Source organism: Podarcis liolepis, assembly GCF_965112155.1.
Source record: "Podarcis liolepis genome assembly, chromosome: 8".
Lineage (NCBI taxonomy): Eukaryota > Metazoa > Chordata > Lepidosauria > Squamata > Lacertidae > Podarcis > Podarcis liolepis.
Window position 1 is genome coordinate 2,319,480 of NC_139560.1, and position 24,878 is coordinate 2,344,357.

General features: G+C 48.4%; 1 protein-coding gene and 2 long non-coding RNA genes across 3 annotated transcripts in view; 2 read left to right on the top strand and 1 right to left on the bottom strand.

The window, feature by feature from the left end:
- The window catches only part of LOC310713254, a 182,265-nt gene that overhangs the window by 134,061 nt on the left and 23,326 nt on the right, over positions 1 to 24,878 (bottom strand). The gene's annotated exons all lie outside the window — the stretch shown is intronic.
- The window catches only part of LOC310713272, a 204,401-nt gene continuing 180,000 nt past the window's right edge, over positions 478 to 24,878 (top strand). Inside the window, exons 1-2 of the long non-coding RNA XR_014529173.1 lie at positions 478 to 797; positions 6,112 to 6,729. This is a non-coding gene — a long non-coding RNA (uncharacterized lncRNA). The remainder of the gene's footprint in view (positions 798 to 6,111; positions 6,730 to 24,878) is intronic.
- LOC310713052 (transketolase-like protein 2) overlaps positions 2,050 to 24,878 on the top strand; it is a 35,666-nt gene continuing 12,837 nt past the window's right edge. Inside the window, exons 1-10 of the mRNA XM_083516739.1 lie at positions 2,050 to 2,170; positions 7,150 to 7,336; positions 8,342 to 8,459; positions 10,821 to 10,934; positions 13,598 to 13,695; positions 15,876 to 16,067; positions 17,626 to 17,753; positions 18,979 to 19,172; positions 21,318 to 21,482; positions 23,984 to 24,140. Of these exons, the coding sequence (XP_083372865.1) occupies positions 7,227 to 7,336; positions 8,342 to 8,459; positions 10,821 to 10,934; positions 13,598 to 13,695; positions 15,876 to 16,067; positions 17,626 to 17,753; positions 18,979 to 19,172; positions 21,318 to 21,482; positions 23,984 to 24,140 (1,276 nt within the window). The 5' untranslated portion in view covers positions 2,050 to 2,170; positions 7,150 to 7,226. The remainder of the gene's footprint in view (positions 2,171 to 7,149; positions 7,337 to 8,341; positions 8,460 to 10,820; positions 10,935 to 13,597; positions 13,696 to 15,875; positions 16,068 to 17,625; positions 17,754 to 18,978; positions 19,173 to 21,317; positions 21,483 to 23,983; positions 24,141 to 24,878) is intronic.

Below are 24,878 nucleotides of genomic sequence, written 5' to 3' on the forward strand. Positions count from 1 at the left end.
TGTGTTAACATTACATTGCCCCAAGAAATGAGTTTTCCTTGCTTTTGCTGCTGCGGATCCCTGTTCTAAAATTATGCAGGTCTTCAGCTTCATATAAGCTCTTCTAAGCATTCTCAAAGGGAGACATCTGCACCTCTACTTTAATTCCTGCTTGTATAGTTGGGCATTTATTTATTCTATAAAATAATAAGAGTATATTTTTAATTTTTTAAAAAAATCAAATGTACAAATCAGGTTTCAAACAAAAGAAAATATTGTGAATGGTTTTACAAAGTGAGTTGTTCCAAAAAGAAAAGTGGATCATCTTTCTGTAAACCTGTTGTCGTACTGTAATAAACGAAAATCTTCCCTTATTCCCTTATGGGGGACACGAGTCCTTTGCAGGTTCTCCATCAGTCGGGGAAAATAACAGAGGCCATCCGGAGAATATTGAGAAGCAAAGCAGCTTGTAAGCCTGGTCTTTATTGAACTGTTGCAACAGGGTGCTTCCCTCACACACGGAAAAGGAGGAGGACCCAGAACAAAGGTGTGCCTGCCCTTTCATAGAAATTTTAAATTCCCTGCCCTGGAGTCCAAGACCACCCCCAGAAACATACATACATCACAGAAGGAGTGTAGCTCAAGACCACCCTCCAGATACATCATATCTACATCTCAGAAAAGGCGGTCTACAGCAGAAATCTGAGTGCGTTGTTTATCTCCTGTCTGGCAGGTTACCTGTTAATGCTTACTTGATTGGATACCCTGGGGAGCCTGGCCAGTCTTTTGTAATGATAAATACTTAGTTCCTGAGCCAGGTCACAGGCTCATCCTATTCAAACACAGACATACCCCTTAAGACAGGATTTGTGAAGGAAAAGACAATGGGGGCGGCTCTTCCATTGGACCTTGCAGAGAAAACACCTGGGCAGCCTGGGAGTCAAAATGGCTCCATGGCTGCTCTGCTGTGCAGCTTCAGACATGTGGCCTATATATCTATGTATGTGTTTGCTTGGTACATTTATGAACCTTTATTATATACATAAGACCTTAATTTATTTATATGCCACAACAGCAGCAAGAATACGTATTGCAAAGTACTGGAAGACACGATCTACCCACTCTGGAAGAATGGCAGATGAAGGTGATGGACTACATGGAATTGGCGGAAATGACTGGCAGAATCCGAGACCAGGGAGAAGAGTCGGTGGAAGAAGATTGGAAGAAATTTAAAGACTATTTACAGAAATATTGTAAAATTAATGAATGTTAGAATGATGTTAGAATGAAGTTAAGTGGTTTAAGCAGCAATGTTATAAAGCGGTATGTAAAAATGGATTGTTAACAGGTGAGAATCCAAAGTTATAATATATTATGCTAAAGGACTAAGATAAAAACAAAGAGGGAAAGAAATTGCTGAATTAACTAAGTGAATTGGAATACAAAAAAAGGGAGGTGTGAGGAGGTCAGGAAAACAAGGAAATGAATGTAAGGTATGGAAAGACCGATGTATTTTTTAAAGTGTTTTTTATCTCTTTTTCTGTATTTTGTATTTTTTCTTTTATTTTTACTCTTGTTTTTCTTTTTTCTTTTTTTCTTTTTTCTAATTCTTGTAATTCTTTTCTCTGAAACCTTAATAAATATCATTTTTTTTTAAAAAAGACCTTAATTTATTTATTTCAGTACATAGCACTGTTCATTGCTTATACACTATTATTGTTGTTGTTATTTATTAAATTTGGATGGTGCCGTTACCTGCAGGTCTTAAGGTCAGTTTGCAGGAGAAAATCACAACATGAAAACATGAAATAGACAATAAAATAAATATAATAGGCAATAAAAACAAAAACAACCCAATATGATTATATCATCTAGCCTACACTGTACAGATGAGTGGCGGCTGCTGAATTTCAGACTCGAGAAGTGCATTAAATTTTATGAAATAAAATGAATGAATGAATGAATCTTGGCTCTGTACTGCTATTTCCGGGGAGATCTGGTGCCCGCTTCCGCCCTGTGGGCAAGAGGGGAGGAAATGGCTTCAAAAGCAGCCCGGAAGTCCCGCCTCCGGCTTGGGAAACGGCCCGTCTGCGCCTTTGAACTCTGTGGTAAGCAGCCCGCCCCGCTTCCTGCGCCTGCGCCACTCGCCTCCTGGGTCGGAGAAACGTGCTTGGAGGGCAGCTGCGTCCAGGTGAGCAGGAGGGGATCTTTTGCTCTCTTTTTTGCAAAAAATAAAAAGGGGTATTTAATCCCAGGTGATGGAGCAAAGTTGCTGGAGGGGGCAGAGCTGGAAGGGGGCAGCCTCGGGCATTGCAGATCTGGTGCATTGCAAATAATAATAATAATAATTAATAATAATTTATTTATACCCCGCCCTCCCCAGCCAAGACCAGGCTCAGGGCGGCTAACACCAAGTATAATAACCATGGATCAAAATGCAACTTAGAGGTGTGTGAAAGAAAGTAATAGAAGTGGAAAGAAATTGCAATTGAGTAGATTGGAAGTCTAGCACAAAGGTGTGGTGAGGGGTGGTGGATGGTGATGGGAAAAGGAATGATCTGTGGGGTTGAAATAAAAAAATTCCTTCCAGTAGCACCTTAAAGACCAACTAAGTTAGTTCTTGGTATGAGCTTTCGTGTGCATGCACACTTCTTCAGATACCATGCTTCAGTGTGCATGCACACGAAAGCTCATACCAAGAACTAACTTAGTTGGTCTTTAAGGTGCTACTGGAAGGAATTTTTTTATTTTGACTATGGCAGACCAACACGGCTACCTATCTGTAACTGTGGGGTTGAGTGTAGGTATGTTTGAACATTTTTAAGGATTGTATGAAATGTATGCTTGTATATTCGCAATATGTGTGTATTAATGCTGAATTATTTTAATAATAAAAACTTTTCACAATTAAAACAACTTAAGACCAGATTAAAATGCAACATTCAAATGCAGCTTCATTTCAGTAGAAACTCAAATCAAAAACTTTTGTGGATGAAAAGGTCAAATCTTCACCAAGGCCAGCTATCCAGATGGGTCCTACGTGGGCCAGAAAAAAGCCAGGTCACTTGCAAGGTCACACACCCCACCAGTTAGGATAAAGTTTAAAATGTGGCTGCGAAGGTACCCTTTTAAAAGAAAAATATATGAGGGTTGTTTTTTTTTTGCTATGGTAGACTGCGCCCAAGGCAGGAAGCTCTCCTGCCTGGGGAGACAAGATGGGCACCTCCATTGCAAGCAGCGCAGTGGATGCAAAACAGATCGTGGCCTCGTCTTTCAAATGCAACAAAAGACGACCAGGCTCTTCCTGGAACTGTTAAAAGAAAAGGCGATGGCCTAAAATGCCCCTTTTCCCCATCAACACGCCCCCACCTCCCAGTGACTCAACAAGAAGTTTCTTTTTTTTAAGATATATAATTTTTTATTAGTTTTTTTAACATACCATTTTCAACAGTAATTAAACATACTTTTACATCCTATACAATTCTTTTGACTTCCACCAATCCTGTCTGAAAATTCTCCCATCTAATCTCTCAGCATACATTTCTTACTTTCCCTATTACATCTCATAACTGATATCTCTATTCTTTTTCTACTTTGTAATGTTGCATATATTTCTCTTTGCAAAACTTCTTGTAGTGACTCAACAAGAAGGTTCAGTGGTTTGAAGCTCCCTCCAAAAAAGCCCCAAAGCTAAGTTAATTTCTTAACCCTCCCTGCCCCAATAAAGCAGAATAAAGACGTCTTCTCTACACCCCAAGGCCTTTTCTCATAGATTTAGGACAAACTTTTTCCTGCCTAGCACTTTAAAAAAAACCTCAGTAGCTATCAGGAAGACAAGGTTTTTTTTGGTGTGTTTTAATATTTTGTTGGAATCACCCAGAATGGCTGGGGAAACCCAGTCAGATGGGTGGCTAATAATAATTATTATAATAATAATGGTTTTCCAGCTCCGCTTTTATTGTATTTTTTGGCCACAAAAACTGCTTCTCCCCGGCTCAATTTTCCCCAAGGGAGTTGCTTGCAGATCCTATCACTTGCTAATGTTGCAAGTTGCAAGCGGAGATCGGGGCCAAATTCTAGTCCGGTTTGTGCAAGGAGATTAATGGGCCGGTGGCAACTTCTTGCAATAGCTATTCTAGTTTCACCTCCACCCTGGAGGTAGGAGGTTCCATCATCGCCCCCTGGGTGTCTTTCACAAGCCTTGGGGCCAAAGGTGTTGTAAGCAAAATCTGCCCTTTTTCCTTTTTGGAGTACCCAAGAGCCCATATAGAGTCCTTACGTACCAGGTTCCAATGTTGGCTGGGCAGACAAGAATGAATGAATATTTATGTCAGCCATCAGCCATAGCAATAAAACAACAGTGCAATATACAAAGAATAGAAATAAAAGTCAATTGTATAAAATACGTTTTGGGGTTTGGAATCAACAGTCAAATGGTGGATCTTCTTCTGATTGCCCCAGCTAAGAACCTTGCAACTGGAATAAATGAAAATCTGCCCTTATTCCCTTATGGGGGACACAAGAGCCCTTATAGAGTCCTTTGCAGGTTCTCCATCGGTCGGAGAAAATAGCAGAGGCCAACCAGAGAATATCGAGAAGCAAAGCAGCTAGTAAGCCTGATCTTTATTGATCTGTTGCAACAGGGTGCTCCCCTCACACGCAGGAAAGGAGGAGGACCCAGAACAATAGCGTGCAAGGCCTTATATAGACATTTTAAATGCCCTGCCCTGGAGCTCCAGACCCACCCCTCCATATATCATACATACATCACAGAGGGGGTGTAACCTAAGACTACCCCCCAGATACATCATACCTACATCTTAGAAAAGGCGGCCTACAGCAGAAATCTGAGTGCTTTGTTTACCTCCTATCTGCCAGGTTACCTGTTTAATGGTCACTTGATTGGATACCCTGGGGAGCCTGGCCAGTCTTTTGTAAAGATAAATACTTACCGTATTTTTCGCACCATAGGACGCACCGGACAATAGGACGCACTTTGTTTTAGAGGGGGGAGAGCAAGAAAAAAAAAATTCTCCCCCTCTCTGCCCAGCACCCCTTCAGTGAAGCGGCAGGAGGCGCTGCACAGAGAGGGGGAGAACTTTCCCCCTCTTGTTTTCCCGCTCTAAAACAAGGTGCCTTTTAAGGTGCGTTCAGGCGGCTACCTTGGAAGCCTGGAGAGCGAGAGGGGTCGGTGTGCACTGACCCCTCTCGCTCTCCAGGCTTCAGGTTCCTTTCGACCTGCTCTTTGGGGCTGGCGGGGGGGAAGCCCACCACCAGCCCCAAAGAGCAGGTTAGGGAGCAGCGGAAAGGCGCAGCGGAGAGGCTCCTGCCATAGCCGCGCGTCACCTCTCCAGCCGGGAGAGAGTCGCGGGGGGCTAAAGCAGCCTCTCGCGACCCTCTCCCAGCTGGAGAGGTGATACGCAGCTATGGCAGGAGCCTCTATAGCAGCGCGTCACCTCCCCAGCCGGGAGAGCGCGCGCGGGGCTAAAGCAGCCTCCCGCGACCCTCTCCCAGCTGGAGAGGTGACACGCAGCTACGGCAGGAGCCTCTATAGCCGCGCGTCACCTCCCCAGCCGGGAGAGCGCGCGCGGGGCTAAAGCAGCCTCCCGCGACCCTCTCCCAGCTGGAGAGGTGACACGCAGCTATGGCAGGAGCCTCTATAGCAGCGCATCACCTCTCTAGCCGGGAGAGCGCGCGCGGGGCTAAAGCAGCCTCCCGCGACCCTCTCCCAGCTGGAGAGGTGACACGCAGCTATGGCAGGAGCCTCTATAGCAGCGCGTCACCTCCCCAGCCGGGAGAGCGCGCGCGGGGCTAAAGCAGCCTCCTGCGACCCTCTCCCAGCTGGAGAGGTGACGCGCAGCTACGGCAGGAGCCTCTATAGCCGCGCGTCACCTCCCCAGCCAGGAGAGGGTCGCGGGGTGCTTCTTTAGCCCCGCGTGTGCTCTCCCGGCTGGAGAGGTGACACGGGGCTGTAGAGGTTCCTGCCATATCCGCGCATCACCTCTCCAGCTGGGAGAGGGTCGCGGGGCTATGGTGTCTTCGCTCCATAGGACGCACACACATTTCCCCTTCATTTTTGAAGGGGAAAAAGTGCGTCCTATAGAGTGAAAAATACGGTAGTTCCTGAGCCAGGTCACAGGCTCACCCTATTCATACACAGACACTTAAGACAGGATTTGTGAATGAAAAGACAATGGGGAGGCTTTTCCGTTTTCCTTTGACCTTGCAGAGAAAACATTTGCTCAGTTTGAGAATTGCTGTAAACAAAAATCTGCCCTTTTCCCTTATGGGGTATGCAAGAGCCCGGATAGAGTCCTTACATAGGTTCTCTATTGGTAGGAGAAAATAACAGAGGCCAACCAGAGAATATTGAGAAGCAAAGCAGCTAGTAAGCCTGATCTTTATTGATCTGTAGCAACAGAGTGCCCCCTTCACACGCAGGAAAGGAGGTATCCAGAACAATGGCGCGCAAGGCCTTATAAAGACTGTTGAAATTGCCACCCTGTAGATCAAGACCAAATGGGACACGGGTGGGGCTGTGGGTTAAACCACAGAGCCTAGGACTTGCTGATCAGAAGGTCGGCGGTTTGAATCCCCGCAACGGGGTGCGCTCCCGTTGCTCGGTCCCTGCTCCTGCCAACCTAGCAGTTCGAAAGCACGTCAAAAGTGCAAGTAGATAAATAGGTACCGCTCCAGCAGGAAGGTAAACGGCATTTCCGTGCGCTGCTCTGGTTCGCCAGAAGCGGCTTAGTCATGCTAGCTAGATGACCCGGAAGCTGTACGCCGGCTCCCTCGGCCAGTAAAGCGAGACGAGCGCCGCAACCCCAGAGTCGGCCACGACTGGACCTAAAGGTCAGGGGTCCCTTTACCTTTACATATGCCTGCTCAAGTAGGAAATAGTTTCTTTACCTTTAATATATCTAAGGCCTTAAAATTCCTATCACAAGGCCAGGAGTGGGGGTGTGGGGAGGGTGGGTCAGAGATCATGAGTCTGGCTCCAGAATGCAAACAGGCCAGGATCACGTGCTCGGCTGCAGCCGACTGCTCTCCATTCCTGCAGACAGTGCTGGCCTTGTGCAATGCACCCGTCTCCTGCCAATTGTGGGATGATCTGATCTCTGCCTATCTCGCACGCCTCTTGTTTGCTTCCAATCTTGCTTCCTCTTGCAGGCGGAAAACCGGGACACAAGGACGCGAGAGTGAAGGAGGCAAACTCTGTAGCGCTTGGATTTGGGGAGGACATCAGTATGGCCAGCAGCTACCCTAAGCCGGAGGAGAAGACCTTGCAGATCCTTCGGGATGCTGCCAATCGCCTTCGGATTCACTCCATCCGCGCCACCTGCGCCTCAAACTCTGGGTAATTCACTGGGACCCTGTAATTTTTCTAATTGTGGGAGATTTGGGGAGGTATCGAGGGCAGAATAAGAAGGGTCTGCTAGATCAGCCTAGAGACCAGCAGTTCGAACCCCTGGGGTGCAAGGAAGAGGACTTTCCATCACTTCCCTCCCAGACATTTCCCCTTAGTTCCTATGGGTCTCCTCTGGAGGAGGGAAGGGGGAGCCATCTGTGAGCTACCTAGCCTGTAAGAGAGGACCTCTCCCCACTCGTAGCTGGAATTGCATATTTGGGCAGCTTTGAACAATTTGGGGCAATTAAAATGTTAAAGGTTAAATCTTGTGGAGGGAGGAGTGTTAAGGTATATAGAATTGTATATATGGTTGATTTGAATATTGATTATGTATACCCAATGTATCAGCTGCCTGGGGGTTCTCACTGTTTGTTTTCACTGTTTGTGTTTTGGTTGTTGGTTAAAATATATATACAGTGGTGCCTCGCAAGACGAAAAGAATCCGTTCTGTGATTCTCTTCGTCTAGCGGCTTTTTCATCTTGCGAAGCAAGCCCATTGAAGGATTAGCGCTTTTAGCGGCTTTTAGCGGCTTATTGGCTTATCGGATCAGCTGATACTCGGCTTAGCGGCTTAGAAAAAGGGGGGGGGAGGAAAAAACCCCCGCAGGAACTCGCAAGGCATTGTCGTCTTGCGAAGCAAGCCCATAGGAAATTTGTTTTGCGAAGCGCCTCCAAAACGGAAAACTCTTTCGTCTAGCGAGTTTTCCGTCTTGCGAGGCATTCGTCTTGCGGGGCACCACTGTATATATATTTTAATAATAATAAAAAACTTGCAACCTGGGGCTTGGCATACACTATGCTTAGGATGCAGGCAAGTCCTTGCTTCGCCATGGCCTGACTTGGGCAGGTTTCCCTGATCATGGCTGCCACCGGCCTTTGACCAGCGCGGCTTCTCCCTCCTCCTTCCGGCTGCTGACGTTTTCTCACCGTTTGCCTCCTGCCCTCTTGCTCCAGCCACCCCACCTCCTGCTGCAGTGCGGCTGAGATCATGTCTGCGCTCTTCTTCCACACCATGCGCTACAAGCCGGACCAGCCAGGCCACCGCAGCAACGACCGCTTCGTGCTCTCCAAGGTGAGGAGTCTCTGATGCCAACCACTCTTTTGCCCGCTGGGTGCTCCTCCAGATGTCTTGGACTACAATTCCCGTGAGAGAGGAATAATAATAATAATAATAATAATAATAATAATAATAATAATAAATATTTTTATTTATATCCCGCCCTCCCCAGCCAAAGCCGGGCTCAGAGCGGCTGACAACAATAAAAGTAACACAGTTTACATAAAATCACACTCAAATAATTGAAATACATTCTAAAATCAATTCATTCTAAAATCAATTCAAAAGCGAATTAATGGCAAGCATTGGGCTAATGTGGATTACCAGAGGAGGGGGTCAGACTGTGCCTTGGCCAAAGGCCTCATGGAACAGCTCTGTCTTGCAGGCCCTGTGGAAAGATGTCAAGTCCCGCAGGGCTCTAGTCTCTTGTGACAGAGCATTCCACCAGATCGGGGCCACGGCCAAAAAAGCCCTGGCTCTGGTTGAGGCCAGCCTAACCGCCCTGTGGCCTGGGACCTCCAAGATGTTTTTGTTTGAAGACTGTAAGTTCCTCTGTGGGACATACCAGGAGAGGCGGTCCTGTAGGTACGAGGGTCCTAGGCCGTATAGGGCTTTAAAGGTTAAAACCAGCACCTTAAACCTGATCCTGTACTCCACCGGGAGCCAGTGCAGCTGGTATAGCACCGGGTGAATGTGATTCCGCAGCGAGGACCCCATAAGGAGTCTCGCTGCAGCATTCTGCACCCGCTGGAGTTTCTGGGTCAGTCTCACGGGCAGCCCCACGTAGAGTGAGTTACAATAATCCAGTCTGGAGGTGACCTTCGCATGGATCACAGTGGCTAGGTCAGGGCGAGAGAGGTAAGGAGCCAACTGCTTAGCTTGGAGGAGATGAAAAAATGCTGCCTTTGTTATAGCTGCAATCTGTGCCTCCATGGAAAGGGAGGTGTCAAAGATTACACCCAAACTCTTAACGGACAGTGCTGGCACTAATTGTGCCTCCGCAAGAGATGGGAGTTGCCCCCCCCCAATCCCATATCGTCCCGTCCCAGCCAAAGGACCTCTGTCTTCAAAAAAGAGAAATGAACAATGGTCATCCTCTGCAGGACGAGGCTGATGGGGTTTATAGTCCAAGACACCTTGAGGGGTGCCCAGCGGGCAAAAGCTGACCCTGGCACCGTCCAGGGAAGAGAGTGAGCTAGCTGCAAGCAGGTCCCCTCTTTCACCGCCCCAAAGCCCAAGCGGTCCCTGGGTTCACCTGCGATTCCTTGCCCTTTGAACATCTTGACCACCATGCCTCTGGCCTTCCCCTTCTGCTGCCTCGCTTGCCACAGCGCCTCCCCATTGTTTGTTAATTTATTTTCATTCATTAAATTTGTCCACCGCCCTTCATTTGTAGATCTTGGGGCAGTTCACATCATAAAAATGCAGTGCAAAAACAAACAAACACCACAATGTATTATGAGGGTTGCAAGCAGGAGGTTCCTTCCTCTGGGCAAAGGGTGACCCCTGCTTTTTCATACAGTTACAGATAGGTAGCCGTGTTGGTCTGCCATAGTCAAAATAAAAAAATTCCTTCCAGTAGCACCTTAAAGACCAACTAAGTTAGTTCTTGGTATGAGCTTTCGTGTGCATGCACACTTCTTCAGATACACTGAAACAGAAGTTGCCAGATCCTTCTATATAGTGAGAAGGTGGGGAGGGGTATTACTCAGAAGGGTGTTGGGAATGGGAGATTGGCAGATAGCTGAGATGAGCCTGTTGACGACTTAACGACTGTAATAGGTCTTACAGGAAAAGGCAAGGGGTGAGAAGGTGAAAAATGGCTTAGTCATGTATAATGAGATAAGAATCCAATGTCTTTGTTCAGACCAGGTCTCTCCATAGTTTTGAGTTTGGTAATGAGTTGCAATTCAGCAGCTTCTCTTTCCAGTCTATTTCTGAAATTCCTTTGTAGTAAAACAGCTACTTTGAGATCTTGTATAGAATGTCCTGGGAGATTGAAGTGTTCTCCTACTGGTTTCTCTGTTCTGTGATTCTTGATGTCAGATTTATGTCCGTTGATTCTTTGGCGTAAGGTTTGGCCTGTTTGTCCAATATAGAGAGCTGAAGGACACTGTTGGCATTTGATGGCATACACAATGTTAGACGATGAGCAATTAAATAGTCCCGAGATGGTATGTGTGATGTTGTTGGGGCCAGTAATGGTGTTGTCCGGGTGTATGTGGCAGCAAAGTTGGCATCTGGGTTTATTGCAGGCTCTGGTGCCAGTGTCCGTGTTCAGTCTGGTTGTAGTATTATTGTGGGTTAGGAGTTGTTTAAGATTGGGTGGCTGTCTGTAGGCAATGCTTTTTCTGTGCTTCCTCCACCCCTGATCAGGGCCACGCTGCTCCTGTGCTCTACGCTGCCTGGGCTGAGGCCGGCTACCTCAACGAGTCCGATCTGTTGAAACTGAGGAAGATCGACTGCGACCTGGAAGGCCACCCAACCCCGGTAAGCGCTTTCCTTCGTACGGCTCTGGCTCTCGGTAGTCGGTGCTGCGTAATGGGCCCAGCGCTAGAAATTAGCCGGGTGCCAGGCACGTTTTGCAACTGGTGCACATCCAACTGTGGAGATCGCTGGACGCCGAGTCGGCGACTGACATCTCCCTCTGGCTTCCTTGAGCCAGGTGAGCAGAAGAGCTTAGCTATTGAATCCTTTTCCTCCAAGGACTCCATGGTTCATTCCCCTCCTTGGTTAATCCCCACAACCACCCTGTGAAGTAGGTGATGAGGTTATGGCCTCCTTGCTTCAGAACAGGGGTCAGCAAACTGGGAACCAGATGCGGCCCCCCAGGCTCGTAAATCCGACTAATGGACCCTGCCGCCCGCTCAATCAGTCCCCACGCGCTGCAGATGCCTTGCCGCGCGGGGACTGACTTATGCGATGCTGGCACGGCTTCAGATTGGCTGTATGTGCTGGTCCCGGGGGCTAACCGAGAGGCGAGGTCCGAGTCCATTCCAAGGTCGAGGGTGCGGTATGGAGGCTGTCTGTCAAAGCTGAAGCTGGGTCCAAGGCAGGGAGTCGGGTGAGGTCAGGAACTCTGGCAGAAGAGCAGACAGGGTGCAGGCAGGAACAGGCTACCATCAACGTTGCTCCCACAACTTGGGACTGGGGCTGGCTGGCTTTTATCTGCCCTGAGGCATAGGGCAGCCCTGGTCCACAGGTGACTCGCCTCTCCTGGCCTGGAGGCGAGGACTCCTCCTGCGGGAACCCAGTTCCCTCCGCCTCTCTGCCCTGAGCCTCTGCAGCTCAGGAGAGGCTGGAGGGTTACCGGACCCAGAGGCAACCCCAGCTTCCTCTGTCGGGGCTGAGAGTGGTCCACCTGCAGGCAATGGGTCCTCCATCACCTCCGGAGCCAGAGCAGACTCAGCTGATGCCTGCACCTGAGGATCCAGCACAGGTGAGGACCCTTCAGGCTCAAGCCCCAGCCCCGACTCAGCTGGTTCTGGAGGCGGGGACTCCTGTGCAGGCTGGGATTCCTCAGGTTCAGCCTCTGAGTCCGAATCCCAGGCCATCACACTGTAGGAAGTTCCTGCAACCAATCCGCAGCCTTGCCGCCTGCGCGCTGAAGTCAACCCGGTGCAGCCGTGGACGGAGAGGAGGGCGCCGGGTCTGGTCTGCGCCATGGGCATCTTGGCGGGCGCGTCGCAGGGCTTCAGCCGGAGGTGCCCTGGTGCCCGGCTCAGCACTGCTGCTGGTGGCACGCTCGGCGGCGGCGCTGGAGCAGATGGAGGGCGAGCTGCGCGCCGCCTGCCCGGCACTCCACGTGCGCGGCCTGCCCGCTGACAGGCTGCAGTGCGTGGCGCACGCCACCTGGGAACTCTGCAGAGACGGGCCGATGGAGTGGCTTCTGCTCGTCAACAACGCCGGTGACTGGGCGCCGCCACGACGTGCTCCTGAGCGCGTGCAGAGTTCGTTCCTCCTCCAGATCCAGAGGCTGCTGCAGGACGGGCTTGCAGGGTATTTATTGCGAAGTGTTACCAGTCACCTGTTGAGTGAAACTGGAAACTGATTTGTCTGTTTTGATTGTCGGACCCATCTTCCCTTGGAAACGCGATGGTGTCCAGCACGCTCCTGCTGCGCGGCTCTGAGTCATTCCGCTTCTCCTGGCTACAGCAGAGTTTTATCAGCAGTGGTGTGCCAGTGTGTAAGGATTTATTAGCATGACAGTAAAGCTAATAACGCGGGTCGCGCTGTGGGTTAAACCACTGAGCCTAGGATTTACCGATCAGAAGGTCGGCGGTTCAAATCCCCGCGACGGGGTGTGCTCCCGTTGCTCTGTCCCTGCTCCTGCCAACCTAGGTAAACGGCGTTTCCGTAGCTCTCGACACAGCTTCTGCTGTCCTAGGTAAAGGTAAAGGGACCCCTGACCATTAGGTCCAGTCATGGCCGACTCTGGGGTTGCGGCGCTCGTCTCACTTTCTTGGCCAAGGGAGCTTCCAGGTCATGTGGCCAGCATGACTAAGCCACTTCTGGCAAACCAGAGCAGCAGATGGAAACGCCGCTTACCTTCCCGCTGGAGCAGTACCTATTCATCTACTTGCACTTTGAGGTGCTTTCGAACTCCTAGGTTGGCAGGAGCAGGGACCGAGCAACGGGAGCTCACCCCGTCGTGGGGATTTGAACCGCCGACCTTCTGATCGGCCAGTCCTAGGCTCAGTGCTTTAACCCACAGCACCACCCGCGTCCCTTTTGAGGCTCTGTGGTTTACAGCAGCAAAAACAACAAAACAGCCAGGAGAAAGCGGCGACGTGTTGCTTCTCCTTCGCAGCCAAAACAGAAAATAAAAGTAACTTCCCCTTTGTGCGTGCAGCACACCCCGGAGACAGGACGCCATGTCCCTTGAGCTATTAGCCCTGTGAGTTCTGGGACTCCTCACATTTATATTTTTCAAAATATAGTCCGGCCCCCCACAAGGTCTGATGAAAAAGTTTGCTGACCCCTGCTTTGGAATCTGTTGGGCATGTGTTGCTGGTGGAGCGGCCAGGAAAGCGCCTTGCCCCCTGATCCAGAACAGTTGGGGAACAAAAGGATCATGACCTTGCAGGGCTAATTGGTTTGCGATGTTGTCCTCACCCCACGTTCCTCTCACTTTTTTTCTCCCGCGTTTACAGAGGCTGCCTTTTGTGGACGTGGCTACTGGCTCACTGGGACAAGGCCTGGGAGCTGCCTGTGGCATGGCCTACACTGGGAAATACTTTGACAAGGCCAGGTGAGGAACTTACTGGGGAAACTGGGAAGATCCACCCAGCTGGAGCGCCGTGTGCCAATTCCAAACGCTTTCTGTGGTTCGGCACGAGTAAACAGTTGGCGTAATTGATATACAGTGGTGCCTTGCAAGACGAAAAGAATCCGTTCTGTGATTCTCTTCGTCTAGCGGTTTTTTCGTCTTGCGAAGCAAGCCCATTGACGGATTAGCGCCATTAGCGGCCTTTAGCGGCTTATCTGCTGATCGGATCAGCTGATAAGCGGCTTAGCGGCTTAGAAAAAGGGGGGGGAAACCCCGCAGGAACTCGCAAGACATTGTCGTCTTGCGAAGCAAGCCCATAGGAGATTCGTTTTGCGAAGCACCTCCAAAACGGAAAACTCTTTCGTCTAGCGGGTTTTCCGTCTTGCGAGGCATTCGTCTTGCGGGGCACCACTGTAAACTGTGCGTAATTGATATAAACAGCTCCCCTCAGTCAGATACAGTGGTACCTTGGCTCTCAAACTTAATTCGTTCCAGAAGTCCATTCCAAAACCGAAGCGTTCAAAAACCAAGGTGCCCTTTCCCATAGAAAGTAATGCAAAACGGATTAGGGAAGTTTTTAATGTCTGACGCTGGATTGTTTTTAATATTCTGTTGGAAGCCACCCAGATGGGTGGGGTATATAATAAATTATTATTATTATTACATTAATCCATTCCAGCCTTTTATAAACAACCCCTAAAACAGCAATTTAACATGAATTTTACTCTCTAACGAGGCCATTGATCCGTAAAATGAAAGCAATAATCAATGTACTGTACTATAAAATAAATAACACAGTAATGTAGGGAGTCTTCTCTTCTCATGAGGTGGCCAAAGTCTTGGAGCCTCAGCTTCAGGATCTGTCCTTCCAGTGAGCACTCAGGGCTGATTTCCTTCAGAATGGAGAGGTTGGATCTTCTTGCAGTCCATGGGACTCTCCAGAGTCTCCTCCAGCACCAGAATTCAAAAGCATCCATTCTTCGGCGATCAGCCGCCTTTATGGTCCAGCTCTCACTTCCATACATCGCTACTGGGAAAACCAGAGCTTGAACTATACAGTGGTACCTCAGGTTAAGAACTTAATTCGTTCCGTAGGTCCGTTCTTAATTTGAAACTGTTCTTAACCTGAAGCATCACTTTAGCTAATGGGGCCTCCTGCTGCTGCTGTGCCGCCGCAGCACGATTTCTGTTCTCATCCTGAAGCAAAGTTCTTAATCCGAGGTACTATTTCTGGGTTAGTGGAGTCTGTAACCTGAAGCGTATGTAACCCGGGGTACCACTGTACGGACCTTTGTCGGCAAGGTGATGTCTCTGCTTTTTAAGATGCTGTCTAGGTTTGTCATTCCATCTAATTTACCATCCTCCATTATATCCAGAATCATTGCAAAAGTTATTTGAAGCCTGCCAAAGACCTCAAGTGTTTACAGTGATCTTTCAAGCACGTTCTATATTTGTCCCCTTCTTCGCTGAAGTTTTGACCCTCCTGATCTCTGATTTTCCCGGTTAATCCTGCCACCTCTGCGTAGTCCGAGAATTTCATATGCCAGGACCTCTCTCCCTTCTCGCCTCCTTAAGAATAATAACGTTATTGTGCGAGTACTTGGAGCTTGCAAAGCTGACAGCTGCAATAAGAGATAAACCTAAAAAGATGGTGAAAGAAGAATGGGAATGTTTAAATAATTATCTAGGGGATAAGGGTTTATCAAGAAAGACCTGCTTATGTTTAGAATGATACCACATAGGGAAATGTTCCCTGATACCAAGATGAGGGATTCTATGGAATGCAGATAGAATTGATAAGAATAATGATCTATTGTAACCTTGATGGAAGCGTACAAATGGCTCATCTTCCTCTTTTTTTCCTTTTTTCCTTTTCTTCTTTTTTTCCCCTCATCCTCCTCCTCCTTTCCTTTTTCTTTTTTTCTTTCCCATAATGGCTTATGTTTTATGCTGTGTACTTTGACATTTTTGTAGTTTTTTAGCTTTTTTCATTATTATTATTATTACGGAATTTTCTTTTGTAATTTTGGTTGTCTATATTTATATGTATTTGTTTAAAGCAAAATAGAAGTATATAACAACAACAACAACAACAACAACATTAATTTTGTTATTTATATCCCCGCTTCCTTGGGCCCCGACCTGCCTCCCTCTCCCCCCAGTTACCGCGTGTACTGCCTCCTGGGCGACGGCGAGAGTTCGGAGGGCTCTGTCTGGGAAGGTCTGGCCTTTGGCTCCCAGTACCAGCTGGACAACCTGGTGGCCATCTTCGATGTCAACCGGCTGGGGCAGAGTGAAGCCGCCCCCCTGCGCCACGACATGGAGGTCTACCGCAAACGCTGCGAGGCCTTCGGGTGAGTAAGCACCGCCGGCTGCTTCTGCCTTCGAACCTCCTCTTTGCGGCAATGGCAGGCGGCGGTTCCCAAACTTCCTTTGCTCCAGAGCAAAATTTTGCTTGTGACTTTTTTATTCATACGAAATGGTTTGGAAAGCACAACTCCGGTTGTCTCGGTATCGCTTGATTTCTTGTTTTGAAAAGATACCGATCCATCTTCTGCCCATTTTTCAAAGCACGTGTTTTAATATTACACTGAAAAGTTTTTTTTAAAGTTTCTTTGAATGCCCTTGAATCTTGAATTGAAGATTAAGGTAGAAGGTTGATAGAATATAAAATTTTGTGCCCGTTTTTCTTTTTCTCTTCTTGTCCCCCCCCCTTCTTTCTTTAAACGTACAGCCCCTTACTTTTTAGGTGGGAAAAAGTGTGTCTTATAGAGCGAAAAATACGGTATTCTTCTCTTGGGATATTAGCTTTGTTTGGTTTTTATTGTACTACATGTTGAAAACCTTTAATAATAATAATAATAAAGAATCTTCCTGCCAGACTTGGGGGCTCACAGATTGAGGTTGAATCCTGACAAGACAGAAGTACTGTTTTGGGGGGACAGGGGGCGGGCGGGTGTTCAGGACTCCCTGGTCCTGAATAGGGTAACTGTGCCCCTGAAGGACCAGGTGCGCAGCCTGGGAGTCATTTTGGACTCACAGCTGGCCATGAACGCGCAGGTCAATTCTGTGTCCAGGGCAACTGCTGACCAGCTCCATCTGGTATGCAGGCTGAGACCCTCCCTGCCCGCAGATGCACCAGAGTGGTGCATGCTCTAGTTATCTCCCACTTGGACTACTGCAATGCGCTCTATGTGGGGCTACCTTTGAAGGTGACCTGGAAACTACAACTAATCCAGAATGCGGCAGCTAGACTGGTGACCGGGAGCGGCCGCTGGGACCACGTAACACCGGTCTTGAAAGACCTACATTGGCTCCCAGTACGTTTCCGAGCACAATTCAAAGTGTTGGTGCTGACATTGAAAGCCATAAACGGCCTCAAAGGCCCAGTAGACCTGAAGGAGCATCTCCATCCCATCGTTCAGCCCGGACACTGAGGTCCAGTGCTGAGGGCCTTCTGGCGGTTCCCTCCCTGCGAGAAGCCAAGTTACAGGGAACCAGGCAGAGGGCCTTCTCTGTAGTGGCACCCGCCCTGTGGAACTCCCTCCCACCAGATGTCAAAGAGATAAACAACTACCAGACTTTTAGAAGACATCTGAAGGCAACCCCATTTAGGGAAGCTTTTAACGTTTGATGAATTATTGTATTTTAACATTGTGCTGGAAGCTGCCCAGAGTGGCTGGGGAAACCCAGCCAGATGAGCAGGGTATAAATAATAAATTGTTATCATTATTATTATGACTATCCTCTCCTGCCACACCTTTTGGGAACCGCTGAGTTAAGGAGAGCTCGGCTGCTGGATCTGGCCAGTTGCCCTTTTGGCTGCTGGATCCGGCCAATGGCATCCTGTTCTTGCAGCTGCCTGCCAGATCTGGGAAGCCTAAAGCCGACCTCCTTCCCTTCTTCTTCCAGGTGGAATACGTACGTTGTGGATGGGCATAAGGTGGAGGAGTTGTGCCAAGCCCTGTGGCAAGCCAGTCAGCAAAAGGGGAAGCCCACGGCCATCGTGGCCAAGACCTTCAAAGGGCGAGGAATCGCAGGTGAGCCTGTGGCCCCTTTGTCCTGTGGGGGGTGAAGGAGGGGACCTGCTTGCGGCAGTCATTCTGGTCCCTGGACGGTGCCTGGGTCAGCCTTCGCCCTCTTGGCACCCCTCCAGGTGTCTGGGACTACAACTCCCATCATCCCTGACCAACACAGTGTGACTGTTCCTCAGTTGGATCTCTTTTTTACATAGCGGTATTTTATGTATTGAGGGACGTGGGCGGCGCTGTGGGTTAAACCACAGAGCCTGGGGCTTGCCGATCAGAAGGTCGGTGGTTTGAATCCCCGCGACGGGGTGAGCTCCCATTGCTCGGTCCCTGCTCCTGCCCACCTAGCAGTTTGAAAGCACGCCAAAGTGCAAGTAGATAAATAGGTACCGCTCTGGCGGGAAGGTAAACGGTGTTTCCGTGCGCTGCTCTGGTTCGCCAGAAGCGGCTTGGTCATGCTGGCCACATGACCTGGAAGCTGTATGCCGGCTCCCTCGGCCAGTACAGCGAGATGAGCGCCGCAACCCCAGAGTCGGCCACAAGTGAACCTAATGATCAGGGTTCCCTTTACCTTTATTTTATGTATTGTGACGTAGCTGTTACTTCTGTTGATCATGATCCAGTAACGCTTTATTGTAATCGTTGGGAGTGATTTCCTGCTGATTTATGACCTGTTGTTCTTTTGAGACTTAACTTTATGGTGTAATATTATATATTAAATGCATCGTGGACCATCACCTTCTGTGATGGAAGTTGCTTGTTTTAAAGTCCTATTTATATTATGATTTATTTGTGGTTACTTCTTTGGCTTTTTATAGCCTATCGACTTCCTTCCCTCCCACCTCTTGGCTTTCAAAAGTAACCGTTATATCACAGCATTTTATACATTTTCCAGTTCTAATATAACTCATTGCAAAATACCTCAAAATTTAAATAAATGTAGAAAGGTAAAAAATTCCTCACTACAAGTCTTCAGATAACCCTACTAGTCTTGTTAATTGCTTACAATGGGCTTTTATTTTGACTTATTTGCATCATCGTAGGATGCGTTGGTCTTTGTTGTATGTTTCGCTGTTTCTACGATTTGCAAACCGCCTTGTCTATAGCAATGCAGAAAGGCGGTGTACAAATTGAGAGTGAAATGCAATGGAAAAACAACGGTGGGAGTTGTAGTTTAAAGCACCTGGAGGGCGCAAGGTTGACAAAGGCTGACTCCCGAAGTGTTCTCTTGTCTCAGGTGTGGAAGATGCAGACAACTGGCATGGGAAACCCATGCCCAAGGAGAAAATGGAGTCCATCATCAACGCTCTCCAGGGCCAAATGCCGGCCAATAAAGTTTATAGCATCCTGCCGCCAGCCGGAGACGTAGCCCAGGTGACCACTGAGGAGATCAAGATGCCGTCTCCACCCGCTTTCAAAATAGGAGAAAAGGTAATGCCAGGGCAGCCGGTTAGAATGATAGAACTATTGAACGCTTCCATCCATGACCCTTCCATCCACCACCCTTCTGAGTAATACCCCTCCCCACCTTCTCACTATATAGAAGGATCTGGCAACTTCTGTTTCAGTGTATCTGAAGAAGTGTGCATGCACACGAAAGCTCATACCAAGAACTAACTTAGTTGGTCTTTAAGGTGCTACTGGAAGGAATTTTTTTATTCCGTCCATGAAAGAATGGCAAGCTAAATTTTGTGAAAATACCGTATTTTTTGCTCTATAAGACTCACTTCTTCCCTCCTAAAAAGTAAGGGGAAATGTGTGTGCGTCTTATGGAGCGGATGCAGGCTGCGCAGCTATCCCAGAAGCCAGAACAGCAAGAGGGATTGCTGATTTCACTGCGCAGCGATCCCTCTTGCTGTTCTGGCTTCTGAGATTCAGAATATTTTTTTTCTTGTTTTCCTCCTCCAAAAACTAGGTGCGTCTTGTGGTCTGGTGCGTTTTATAGAGCGAAAAAAACGGCATACCGTATTTTTCACCCCATAAGACGCACTTCTCCCCTCCTAAAAAGTAGGGGGAAATGTGTGTGCGTCTTATGGAGTGAATGCAGGCGGGAGAAGCCTCGTAGAAAAGCCTGCAGGAGTCGCGGATGCTTTAAAGAGCGCGCCGCTCTTGGGGGCTTTTCCCCAGGAGGGAGAAGGGACTGACTGGCCGCGTCAGTCCCTTCTCCCTCCTCATAGAAAAGCACGCAAAAGCTGTGCACTCTTTAAAGGGTCCACGGCTTCTGTGGGCTTTTCTATGATGGGGGGGAATTCCCCCACCTCCCGGAAAAGCCCCCAAGAGCCACACTCCCTTTCACGAGCCATGTGGGGCATGTGTGCGGCTCTTGGGGGCTTTTCTCTCCTGAAAACACACTCCACGCGGCTCATGAAAGAGAGCCCTGAGCAGAGCCTGGGATGCATACAGGCTCTGCTCAGCGCTCCCTTTAAAGAATATTTTTTTCTTGCATTCCCCTTCTAAAAACTAGGTGCGTCTAACGGTCAGGTGCGTCTTATGGAGCGAAAAATATGGTGTATAGTACATCTGGCAAGACTCACAGCATTCATAAGGGGACAATCGGACCAAAAATTATTAAAAGAATGGGGATGTGCTAAAGAGTATATGAAAAAACATTGTTCTGGAGTAAGCATATTGGTATGTAATGAATGAAGCTTTGCAGGGTTAAAGAAAGAGAAAAATGGTGCAGAAAGTATAAAGATAGAGGTAATCTACATTAGACACAACAACTTAGGAAGAGTAAAAATTTCAAAGTCTTAGAACAAAGGAAGTAAGTCAATATGTGTATATGTACATAATGATTAGAATGCTGATACAGTTTTATTTGTAGATGTGTGTTTTTGTTTTTTGTTTTGTGTTTTTTTCCTCGTGTTTTGCTTTTTTTCATGTTTGTACTCTTTTATTTTGGATTTGTACTGTTTTATTTTGTTTTTGGATTTGTACAGTGGTGCCCCGCAAGACGAATGCCTCGCAAGACGGAAAACTCGCTAGACGAAAGAGTTTTCCGTTTCGGAGGTGCTTCACAAAACAAATTTCCTATGGGCTTGCTTCGCAAGACGAAAATGTCTTTCGAGTTCCTTCGGGTTTTTTTCCCTCCCCCCCTTTTTCTAAGCCGCTAAGACGCTTATCAGCTGATCCGATAAGCCGCTAATAGCGCTAATCCGCTAATCCTTCAATGGGCTTGCTTCACAAGACGAAAAAACCGCTAGACGAAGAGAATCACAGAGCGGATTCTTTTTGTCTTGCGAGGCACCACTGTACTGTTTTATTTTGTTTTGTGTTTTTTCTCTCTCTTGTGTTTTGCTTTTTTTCTTGTTTGCACTGTTTTATTTTGGATTCAATGTTTGTAATTTTTGTTGTAATTTTGCATTGAAAAAAACAACAGCTATTGAGCACTTATGGCCTTCCTTGCCTTCTAACTCCACAATTCCCACCGTTACAAAAAGTCCCAAACGCTGTGCCCTTTCCTCACAGGAAAACACCTCTGTACCTGCTGAGAGCAGGTGTGTGCCTTGACGGCGGAACGCGGGTGCCGTTGAGGGGCCTCTAACATGGTTAACCACCTCCTCTTCCTCCCCCCAGATGGCCACCCGCAAGGCCTATGGCTTAGCCCTGGCCAAGCTGGGCAGCGCCAGCCCTCGCGTGGTGGCCCTGGATGGCGACACGAAGAACTCGACGTTTGCCGAGCTGTTCAAGCAAGCCCACCCAGAGCGCTACATCGAGTGCTTCATCGCCGAGCAGAACATGGTAATGGGTCTCTGGGGGAAGAATGCGGGTGCCGACACCTTAATTTTTTTATTGCCCACCCTTCACCCTTGGATCCGGGAGGCGGGTGACAGCATTAAAACGCACGGAGGTCCAGCGGTTCCCCCACTGCAAGAAGCGAATTTGCAGGGCCTTCTTGGTAGTGGCACCTGTCCTGTGGAACACCCTCCCATCAGGTGTCTAGGAGATAAATAACTACACATGGACACTCGGGTTGCGAACGTGATCCGTGCGGGATGCACATTCGCACCCCGCAGTGTTCGCAACCCACGTCTGTGCGTCTGCGCACGTTTACATTTGGTGCTTCTGCACATGCGCAAAGCACGATTTAGCGCTTCTGCGCATGCACGACTGCCGAAACCCAGAATAACCTGTTCTGGTACTTCCGGGTTTTGGTAGTCCGCAACCCGAAAAATCGCAACCTGAAGTGGCTGTAACCCGAGGTATGACTGTATAAGTTTTAGAAGACATCTGAAGAAGGAAGTTTTTAATGGTTGCTGTTAAACAGTGTTGTTAATATTATATGCAGCCAGATGAGTGGCATATACCACGTTTTTCCGTGTATAAGACTAGGGTTTTTTATCAAATAAATTAGGTTTAAAATTGGGGCTCGTCTTATACACAGGTAATGCTGAGGGGTGTTTTCTTAATTTGGAGTCCCCCAAAATGGGGGGCGTCTTATACATGGGGGTGTCTTCTACACAGAAAAATAGGGTAAGTAATAAAATGAATTATTATTATATTATATTATATTATATTATATTATATTATATTATATTATATTATATTATATTATATTATATCCCACCCATCTGGCTGAGTGCCCAAGCCACTTATTATTATAGCATTAAAAACAATTCCAAACAGCATACAGCCACAGAAACAAGGTGGGACCTGCCATAAAGGTAAAGGGACCTCTGACCATTAGGTCCAGTCGTGACCAAATCTGGGGTTGCGGCACTCATCTCGCTTTATTGGTCGAGTTTGCTGGCGTACAGCTTCCGGATCATGTGGCCAGCATGACTAAGCCGCTTCTGGCCAACCAGTTTACCTTCCCGCCAGAGTGGTACCTATTTATCTACTTGCACTTGACGTGCTTTTGAACTGCTAGGTTGGCAGGAGCAGGGACCGAGCAACGGGAGCTCACCCCATCGCAGGGATTCGAACCGCCAACCTTCTGATCGGCAAGTCCTAGGCTCTGTGGTTTAACCCACAGCACCACCCTCATCCCTGGGACCTGCCATAGGTCAGGGCAAAGAGGTGCTTCTTCAGCACGCTCCAGAAGCTGTCCAGTGACAGCGCCAGGCTCACCTCTGTGAGGAGGGAGTTGAGTAGCTTTGGGGCCACCACAGAGAAGACCCTCTTCCAGGCTGCTACTACCCTGAGCCTCGTGAGGGCGGAGGAATTGCCAAGAGGGTCCCTTCCACCAAACTCAGCACCTGAGAGGGTCTGTCGGGAAGGAGATGGTCTTTCATATATATGGGGCCTTGAGGGGTTTAGGGTTTCAAACACCAGCCTGAGACCCTTGAATGCGACATGGGAACAAATTGACAATAATAAATTCTGTTGGAAGCGGCGCAGAGTGGCTGGGGAAACCCAGTCAGATAGGTGGGGTACAAGTAAAAAAATATTATTATTACTACTTCTTTGGCGATCCCATTGTCTTCCATAAACACGGTCTTAACAATGAGTCCGTAAGTGACTATGGAGGCCAATTCTGGATCCATACCTCCTTCCACAGTGGGGGCATTGGTTTCCACGCGGGAGTTGATCACGGTGTGGATTTGCCAAGTGTGCCTTCCTCTAAGCACGTTTCTCCCTTGCGTCCTGAGTTCGAGTGTCCTCAAAGCCCATGACACCTTTGGGAAAGGCTGTTCTCCAACAGGAGCACTCACAGCAAGAGTTTCCCAATTGTTGGTGTTTATACTACATTTTTTAAAATTTGCTTTGAGACAAGTCTTTAAACCTCTTTTGTTGACCACCAGCATTACGCTTTCCATTTTTAAGTTTGGACTAGAGCAGTTGCTTTAGAAGACGATCCTCAGTCATCTGCACAACATGACCAGTCCAACGAAGCTGATGTTGAAGAATCATTGCTTCAACACTGGTGATCTTTGCTTCATCCAGCATTAATTCGCCTGTCTTCCCAAGTTATTACTACAGTCATACCTCATGTTACGTTTGCTTCAGGTTGTGCGTTTTCAGGTTGCGTCCCACAGCGACCTGGAAGTAACGGAATGTGTTACTTCTGGGTTTTGCTGCTCGCACATGCGCAGATGTGCAAAATGTGCAAAATGACGTCACGCGCATGTGCAGAAGCGGCAAATCGCGACCTGCGCAGATGTGGCTTGTGTTTTTTTCAGGTTGCGAACGGGCCTCCAGAATGGATCCCGTTCGCAACCAGAGTTACCACTGTACTCTTATTATTACTCTTATTATTATTATTATTGCTGCTGCTGCTAACCTTGTTTTGCGCTGTGCAGGTCAGCGTGGCCCTTGGCTGTGCTGCCAGGAACCGCATGATCCCCTTTGCCAGCTCCTTTGCGGCGTTCTTCACCCGGGCGTTCGACCACATCCGGATGGCGGCCATTTCCCACGCCAACATCAAGCTGTGTGGGTCCCACTGTGGGGTTTCCATCGGTATGTATGGGGCCTGATGCGCAAGGCCTGCCTGCCTTACTCATAGCACTTACGGCCTTCCTTGTCTCAGAGGAGCTTGAGGGGGGCATTCGCGGTTCTTTCTTTTCCCCACCGCTCTTTCATTACAACAACCTTGCTTTTTTAAATTTTTAAATTTTTAATTTTTTTTTTAAAATTAAACATATTTATTTTATCAAAATAATTCAACATTACTACATACATATTACGAATATACAAACAAACATACATTTCATACAGCTCTTAAAAATATTCATACATACCCACACTCAATCCCACACATACCGTATTTTTCGTCCCATAGGACGCTCCGTCCCATAGGACGCACCTAGTTTTTTGGAGGGGAAATAAAGGAAAAAAATTTTCCCTTTATTTCCCCCCCAAAAGCAGGTCGGGGAAACAGAACCAGGTCGAGGAACAGCGGGATGGCGGCGCTGCACCTCCCTGCTGTTCCCCAAGCTTGTGGGGCTGGCCGATGTCTGCCCCGCAGGAGGGGCGCTCTGCATCAGGGTGCCCCCCCCCCGCGGGGCGGCAGGCTGCTATCTGCAGCATGGGGAGCCTTGCCGGGAACTCCTGCAAGGCTCCCCACGCTGCGGATGTCTGCCCGGCGTGGGGGGCGCTCTGCTTCAGAGCGCCCCGCCCACCGGGCGGCAGGCTGCTATCCGCAGCCTAGACAGCCCTGCGGGACCTCCCGTAGGGCTGCCTAGGCTGCGGATGTCT